The 8703-nt window shown below is 40.4% G+C and overlaps 1 protein-coding gene across 2 annotated transcripts; it reads left to right on the top strand.

Moving 5' to 3' along the window:
• The first annotated feature begins 457 nt into the window (after positions 1–457).
• On the top strand, positions 458–8450 carry HYD1 (C-8,7 sterol isomerase). Of its 2 annotated transcripts, none has more exons than XM_086793344.1 (5): positions 458–615; positions 1470–1659; positions 2205–2351; positions 2457–2565; positions 7974–8450. In XM_086793344.1, exons 2-5 carry the CDS (start codon positions 1524–1526, stop codon positions 8227–8229), a joined length of 648 nt encoding a protein of 215 aa, XP_086649470.1. In that variant the 5' UTR covers positions 458–615; positions 1470–1523; the 3' UTR covers positions 8230–8450. The 2 variants fall into 2 exon arrangements, with proteins under 2 accessions (XP_086649470.1, XP_086649471.1); XM_086793345.1 differs by having other exon boundaries at positions 459–615; positions 1475–1659.
• Positions 8451–8703: the final 253 nt, after the last annotated feature.

Here is an 8703-nt window from a genome sequence, read left to right as displayed (position 1 = left end):
CCACAAACCATCTAATTACTTGGCCCACCACCACTTGGTGCCGTGGTAGGAAATAATTATATTATTTGTCCACTATTTGTGAAAAGGAGGGTGGTTAGTTGTTTGGCTGACTTTCCTCTAGATGATGAATGGGCCCTAACGTTCGAAGGCCTTCTGATTCTTGTGAATGGGGCCTTTGCAAGGACTCATGTGCTCGCATGCCTGGTAGGCTTTAGCGGTTGCACCCTTGCCACTAAAAAGAGAGGTGCAAGGTTAAATCAACCCTTGTGGCATGTATTTGAGTACCTTTATTCTCTCTTTAAAAAAACCCTCATATGTGCTCGTAGGTTCTAATAACTAGTGGAGATGCACTGGTTACTACGGCAGCAGTCTGTGTCCCCTTGTACACTCGTGTCATCAAGTGGGTGAATAAGATGGCCACAAAGAGTGACAAATGGGTGAATAAGATGGCCACAAACAAAGAACGACAAGTTGTGGCAAGGGCAAGAATAGTGAGAATAATAATAGTGTAGCGATAGAGATTGTCCTAAACCTGAATTGCAGGGCGTGGCATCATCTGTATTTCTTTGCAAAATGCTCTCTACCGGCAGCCCAAACAGCTCTCTAGTCTGACAGGTACTCTCCTCACGTCTAATGCGTTCTTAGGTCATTGTAAGGTTGCAAAGAGTTCCCGCGCCTCCTTGTCGCCTTAGTAGATCTGCTTTTCAAGCGCAATCTGGAGCATCAGACATCTGAAACACCATACCACTCTGTCAAATGTTTACTGTTGATTTCAGATGACATTTCTCGTAATTTGTTTTGGGCTTATTAATTCATTTGCCTTTTATCCTTAAGAATCAGTTCATTTATTTTTTAAACAAACGAAATCTTCCTGCATGTTTGTGGGAAGATATTAATTCTCATTAGTTCATGGGAAATCTATGCAGCTTTCCTGCTTTTTTTTTGGGGGGGGGGGGGTGGGGGGGCAGGGGGTTATGACTTAAATTTAGCTTCTGGATTGAAAATCTATTTTTTTGGCAAAAGAAATTGGGTTTGGAAGATCTGTTTCTAGGTTTATTGCATTGTATAAATATGCTGAAGAGTTATTAGATGTTGGGTGAAGAGCCTTTTGAAAATATGGATTTTATTCTGCTAGAACAGCATACCTCAACATATATATAAGTAGAAGGCATAAATCCTTCAATCATCAAGTTCATAATTCATTCTTTTGTTGAGCTTGTTTGTTAGAAATTCTTTTGTTGTGGTTCAATAAAGAATTTGTGTGTGTATGTGGGGGTGTGTGATTTAGTATGTATTTGTCTATTTTTGTAAGTTATTATTACTACTGGTGTCTCTCTTAAGCTTTCCTATTTGTTTGTTTTTAGTGATTCTCTTCTTTCTTTTAAAATTATTCGTAAGTTCAGATTCATCTGGCCTCATGACGGTATATATGGATTTTATTCTGTGTGGGGTTTTTGCGTTGTGGGCAGAGAAGGTTATAAGAAAGGATACTTCAGGAAGTCAAGAGGGTCTCAAAGAAGAAGATGGCCCAACACCCTTATGTTCCTGAAAGTCTTCAGCTCCCGGGCTATGTTCCCAACTTCTTGTCAATCACATACATCCTCTCAGTCTACGGGCTGGCAAGCTTGACAGTCATCTCACTGGCGTGGTTTCTGTCTGGTAAGCTTTTCCATGTCCTGTCAATGCTGTTGAGGGTATCTCTCTCAGACAATTTTGGTTGCTAATGGTATAGAACTTAGTCAAACAATGAGATTTAATCTCCATTTGATCTTATTTACAATGGTTACAGAACATTTTAGTTGCTTTTATAAAACTGGCTGCTGAAATTACCATAATGTATTGTGTGTTTGTAGCACTGAGTGCGGCTGCCCGTATCGTCGTTGAACCTCTCGCTTGCTTCATGCCCTATACTTCAGTGGGCAATGTCTGTTGCTTGGCATGCAGTTCCCACGTTTTTAACCTTGCAGTTTGTTAGGCCAAGGTTTCTTCACATGCCACATCTGGGCTACATAATTCCACGATGCTGGCCTCTAGCCCTATTTATGTCCAGACTCCACACACACTTTCAGAAAAGGAAAGCTGATGCTATATCATCATGCATGTGTCCATGGGAGCTCTGCTTGAATCAATGTGGTAGTTTGAAGGAGGATTGTGTCAAATGTACATGGAGGTCTTTCATGACATCTGTTATTGACATGTTTCAGGTAGGCTTCGCCATTTAGTTGGTATCGACAGGCTTCTGATCTGCTGGTGGGTATTTACTGGACTCACTCACATAATTCTCGAGGGGTATTTTGTATTCACTCCTGATTTCTACCAGAAGACCTCTCCGATCTTTCTAGCTGAAGTCTGTAAGTACACATTCAGACCATGGATTAGTTTACTTCATCTTCTTGTGAATGCAGCATTCTTATGTTTTATTCTAAAGTAAAAATCTATTTGTATGGAATTTACAGGGAAAGAATATAGCAAAGGTGACTCTAGATATGCTGCGAGGGATTCTGCCGTGGTGGTAGTGGAAGGCATCACCTCAGTTCTCGAAGGGCCAGCATCTCTTCTTGCAGTGTAAGTGGTCTTCTGCACATAGTTTACTTCCTTTGATTTTATTCTGTTGTGTTTTTGCCTGACATTTGCTATTAGAACTTAGGGCTTATTCCGTTTCCTTTCTTTTCTCCTTAGTGTTGATTGCAAGATTAGGGTCAGCCCATTCTGTTAGGAGAGCATTCTGTGTGGGGAACAAGTTGTTTTCTTGAATCTTAGCTCACTCTCAACAACCCGTTACCCTTTTGGTGCTCGAACGATCGAATCATGGCATCGGACTGGGACACCTCTTGGACGTTAGATTTGTAGCAAGAGAACTGGCCATAGAAAAGTGGTGCAAATGGTCCTGAAATATGCTAGAAAAGATTCTTCCCTGGTACATGGTGGGGGCAAGAGATTGAACTAAAAAAAATGAGTCTAACCTTTTAGTAGGTGAAAAATAAGGAGGAAAGAACCAGCCGACTGCAAATATTCAGCATCTACAATAGGGGCGTCAGTCCTCTCATTGCTCATTATTAGTATTGGAGCTTTCCCTTCCCCTAACTCAACTTTCTCCAAGGCCTGTAGAAGTGTAAGGGGTTTGTACACTCTACAAGCTCCCCTAAACACGACTTAAACACACGTTAATCCAAATTAGACTCAGCAGGCCCAGGCCTGGAGATCCAGTACAACAGATCATACAGACCTTACCAATAAGCCATGGTGTCCCATACCACTAGGACCTGCCATTGACAGACTCTGCATCACTGTGGAATCTGGCATAATAAGAGCCCTAATTTCATGATTAAACAAGTATTAATGAGAATAATGCTGGACAAGCACTAAACCAAATCACCACCACCATGAATGACGGACACACACTAGGGCCGGAACGGGCCAATCCCCCTCAAGAAATTCGAATATTCCAATAGAGTGATTATCAAATTGCACCTCATCCTCAGGCACTGCCCTTATTAACCCCCGATTTCCTGCGCTCAAGACCATGGGTGAAGAATTTCTTGGTTTCTTTGCTTAAAAGAAAGATGATCAGGTACCAGCATCTTCAATGCTTGCACATCAGCGTCCAGGTGATGATAGCCTTTGACCTCATTCCGCGCATCCAAAATTACTCTAAGCTGAAGGATCTAGCTTATTAGCTTATCCTCATTTGAATTTTTTCTTTTTGTATTGGCTTTGATAGAGCTAGGGTGAAGGATATAGGTTAGCTAATCATTCTTTTTGACTTATCTAAGGATCTAATCGTCCACGCGGCTATTACGGTCTTCTAGATCCTTAGCTAATCAAAAAAGATCGATTAGCTAACCTAGATCCTTCTCCCTAGCTCTCTCAAAGCTAATAAAAAAAGAATATAGATGCTTCAGCTTAGAGTCATTGTGGATGTGCGGAACGAGGTTGGAGGCTATCATCACTCGGATGCTGATGTGCGGCATTAAAGATGCTTGTAGCTGCTAATCTTTCATTTAAGTGGAGAAACCATGTAATTCTTCACCCATGGCCTTGAGGGCGGGAAATCAAGGGTTACTAAGGGCAATGTTTGAGGATGAGGTACAACTTGATGGATGCGAGTTTGAGAGAGCAAAGAGTAGCAGTTCTCCTTGGATGCGGCAATTGGGCTCGTAAGATCGGTTCCATCTCCGAAGGACAAGGTCGGTTAAGTCAATGGAGGAGCTTAGGATGCATGAAGGAGAGTGGAACCAGATAAAAAGGTAGAATCAAAAGTGAAGCATGAAGAATCGAATGAATCATAAGAACTTACAGATTCTTCAAGTAATACACTCTCTTACAACGTTAAACTAGTACTAAGGGAATTAGATCATTTCAAAATGCTCGGACTCTGTAGGTGCTCTGAAGATAGCACAGCTTGTGGAATACTTAAATCTTGTAGGGAGGAAGTTGGAAATGAAAGGATATAGCAAATGTTGTAGAAAAGATGAACCAAATCCTTGCGAAAAAGTAGGTCCACAATAACTAGGAGACATCTTTCGAACCCTCCCCATGCACAACATCTCAGAACTCTTGGGTATCTATAGATAAACAAGCTGTCCCTCGGAAAACTCCCTCGTTGAACGCTTCCTATCAGCATAAAACCGTGTTCTATCTTGACTCTTGAGCACTTTTGATAGATTCTCGTGCATTGATTAGCATCTTTTGCATATCCGCTAAGAAATCTCTAGCCATACAATCAGTACTAATCTCTGTGAAACTCAAAAGATTTACCTCTCCAATCCGACTCAAAGCATTTGCAACCCAGTTCAAAGTGTCCTTTCTATACTGAATCTCCATATCAAAGTCCTGCATAAAGACCGCCCATCGTGCCTGTCTCCCTCTCAACTGAGGTCTATCATAGATGTCCTTAATCGACTCAGGGTTATTCAAGACTACAAATTTGGATCCATATAAATAATGTCTCCAAATTTTCAATCCATGTATCACCGCATACAACTCTTTCTTTTGAGTATGAAACTTGACTTGACTATCATCAGTCTTCTTGCCACAGGTCGGTCCCCTTGGAATAAGGCAGTCCCTATCGCGTAATCATTGACGTGAGTCTCAACCACAAATTGTTGACCAAGATCCGATAAGGCTAAAATAGGTGCTTCCTTCACCTTAAGCTTGAGAGTCTGGAAAGCCTCTCTTTCCAAATAATAGGACTGGTGGACTTACATCCCTGTCCTTTTGAGAAGGTTTGTGAAAGGAACAGTCAGATTCAAATAATCCTTCGTTTAGATCATTTTAGCTCTTAGTTGTTATTTATCATTGCTTCTAGTCTTGCTTAATCATTACTTTAATAGGGAAGTGATTTGTTTTTGCTACTCTAGTTGTAAGTGCTAGCCTTCATTATGGCTGAGTATGCCCTTCACCTCCGGAGAAGTGATAGAAACTCAGCTCGTTGGTCTCTGTATAAAAATTGTGTCCTCTTGGTTAGGAAATAAATTTTTATATGTAAACCTGCACCTACTCTGGGGCGCTGATGGCGTGAGAAGGGATGTCGTAGCACGTAGTCCATGCTATGCATGACGAAGTTGATGATCTTATATTGCATGATTGGACAATCTTTGAGGTAAAGTGCACACTTTTTGTATTCTTGTCTTTACTTGTTTTGTTTTAGTGAATTAGTCATTTAAAGTTTGTTTTGGTATTAAAAATTTGTTTAGCTTGTTTGTTAGAAATTCTTTTGTTGTGGTTCAATACAGAATTTGTGTGTGGGTGTGTGTGATTTAGTTATGTATTTGTCTATTTTTGCAAGTTATTATTATTATTTCTCGGGTGTCTCTATTAAGCCTTTTTTTTTAAATTTTGTTTGTTTTTAGTGATTCTCTTCTTTCTTTTAAAATTATTCATAAGTTCAAATTCATCTGGCCTTATGATGGTATATAAATCCTTCGTTGACTTTTTAAGAAAGACAATGAATTCCAAGAATGCCCGAAGTTGCCTCATTGTCAGAGGAACTAGCCAATCCAACACCTTCTAGATCCGCTCAAGACCAACACTTATACCGTCCCAAGAAATCCAATGACCTAGGTATGTGAGCTCCTTATAGAAGAGTTTAGCACATAGTCGTCCCCGTCTCAAAATCCCCAAATCTACCTTGAGATGTCGAACGGCTTCTTGAGGGCACGACTATAAACTAAGGTATCATCTAAGAACACTACAACGAATTTTCCCAAATAATCTCAAAAGATATCATTCATCATCTGCTGAAAAGTAGCAGGAGCATTCATGAGCCCAAAAGGTATCACATCACCCTCACCTATATAGCTTTTACCAATAAAGCTATACCTTATGGATTATCCACTTGTAAGTCACTTGTAAACTTTATAAGCCTTGACCCTTAAAATCAGACTACTTTTCTTGATGCCTGGTCCCCCTACCGTGTAGATTAGGTCAACTAACCCTATGGTTAGCATCATCATGTGTTGGGAATCAAGGTCTTACCTGTGTGAACCACTCTTATGAGTGTGGTAGTATGTTTGTGCCTCTTAGAGGGGCATCAATAATATCTAGATATTTGCGTGTGCTATGACATAAGCAATGATGTCAGGAACTTTTGTAACCTATAAAGGTACTTTCACTTCACATTGAATCAATCATGATTCATGCAACTATCACATCATTGAGTTGTGTACATCACTCTCTCTAAGAACTTTGTTCTCTCTCTTCTATCTCTATCCTTCTGCACACACACCTATGACATGAAGATCTTTCAACCACTATAGTTGAGCAATGTACCTGCAAACCCTAGCTGCAGCTAGTTTGACATTTAGTATCAGAGCCACTGGCAAGTGATCCGCTTTCAGCGCTTCTCCTACTGGCCATTTACTTCCACTGCTTGGCCCAACTTCAACAGCCACCTGGTGCTTGTCTGTTCTGTCAGTGCCAACCTGCAGCTTCTCAACGCTACTCACCTACCCATAAGTGCCACCTCGCTACTGTGCATTGCCTGCCTTCACTCGCCTGTTCCCCATGAGCTGCTGCTTCTGCGTCGTTCGCTGCCCAGTCTCTCAGCCTGACCACCTTCATCAACATGGCATTGCTTATCAAAGGTTTCAATAACCTTACTAAAAGCCACATCATCAGTTGTTCATCTTGTCGCCACATCCACAAGAAGAAAAATTGATACTAAGCACTGATGTTCCGGAAGCTTGGGCGGGATATTCTCTGCAGTTGCCTCAGACGCAGAGAGTAGCTTATTTGAAGAGAAGAAGGGAGAGCTTGCATCAAATTCAACAAAAATTCAGGAAAGTAAAATCAATTTGGGTCTTTTTTTATTTCTGCAAATCCAGCTTAATCAGAGCATTAGTCCACCTCTTAGAGGGGTATCAATAATATCTAGATATTTGTGTGTTGTGACGCAAGCAATGATGTTTGAAGGTCAACCTTTGTAACCTATAAAGGTACTAGTACTTCATTGAATCAATCAAGTAACTATCACATCATTCAATCATGTACTTCACTCTCTCTCTAGGAACTTTGTTCTCTCTCTTCTATCTCTATCCTTTTGCACACACACACCTAGGACATGATCTTTCAACCACCATAGCTGAGCTCTGTAACTGCAAACCCTAGCTGCATTTAGTTCAACACATGTACATACCAAGCGACTAGGAGGTGCAGATTTTATTCTCGATCTTCAGCACCAAGTTTTCTCTGCCGTCTTCAACCAACATTTGCTTTCATAAAGAGTTTCTCTTGCAATTTGGGTTGTCATTTTCTCTAGTAGATTTAGGTTTTCTCTTCATTTTCCATGTAGTTAGATTGGCCTCGTGGGGGTGGGGTTGGGGGGGTTGTTTAGTTTAGATGTAATCAAGCAGGGGGGTTGTATTAGATGTAATGAAGCAGTTTTAGTATTAATAAGGAGCCGGATGTGTAAGTTGCTGAGAGAGAGAGAGAGAGAGAGAGAGAGAGCTCTACTGAAAATCTTCTCTATGCAGTTATGCCATTGCAACTCAAAAACCATACAGGCATCCTATTCAGCTAGCCATCTGCTTGGGGCAGCTATATGGTTGTATTGTATATTTTCTTACCACATGGTTGGATGGCAAAGAATATGCTGCCGGACCATTCTATTTCTGGTTTTACTACATATTCATGAACTTCATATGGGTTGTTATTCCATCATTGATTGCCTCGAGATCCTGGAGGAAAATTGTACAAAAATTTGAAAACAAGAAAGGCAAGAAAAAGTGAAGGTTGGCAGCAGCATGCAGGTGACTTTTGACATTCATTTAGGCTGCTTTTTGGAGGCTTCCATTTCCATCTGGAACTTTTTATTCATGTAATTGACGTAATTCTCAAGGTCATTGGAATTATTTTGTGGCCTATTTTGATGATCCGATGAATGTTGTAACTTGTGCTTGTACTCAATTAATTGTCTAAATCTTAAATTCCATCTGTTTCATGTGTATAAATCATTGTTTTGTCATGCATAATGTACCATGCACTATGTGTCGTGCATTTGTGTCCTGTCACATGGCATCTGTCATGTGTTTCAGTAATGCTGTAGCAGGTAATATGATTAAAAGTCAGCAATGGTGAGATGACAAATGATGAGGACAGAACTCTAGATTTGCCAAATTCTGTAAGTTGTCTAGTAAAAAAGTTGTGTTAATAATTTCAAAGTTCTGCTGAGTGTTAAAACAAATTTAAATATTACTGTGTGCA

Source organism: Cibotium barometz, chromosome 59, assembly GCF_041138505.1.
Source record: "Cibotium barometz isolate CiBa-2024 chromosome 59, ASM4113850v1, whole genome shotgun sequence".
NCBI lineage: Eukaryota > Viridiplantae > Streptophyta > Polypodiopsida > Cyatheales > Cibotiaceae > Cibotium > Cibotium barometz.
Note: the sequence above shows the minus strand (reverse complement) of the source record. Positions and strands in the feature narration are given on the sequence as shown.

Bases quoted from the DNA above. Each gene is read 5' to 3' on its own strand.
- HYD1 (XM_086793344.1), top strand. From the start codon at position 1,524: ATGGCCCAACACCCTTATGTTCCTGAAAGTCTTCAGCTCCCGGGCTAT. The intron at 2,352-2,456 runs GTAAGTACACAT...TGGAATTTACAG, and splicing joins GATCTTTCTAGCTGAAGTCT to GGAAAGAATATAGCAAAGGT. The intron at 2,566-7,973 runs GTAAGTGGTCTT...TTCTCTATGCAG, and splicing joins CCAGCATCTCTTCTTGCAGT to TTATGCCATTGCAACTCAAA.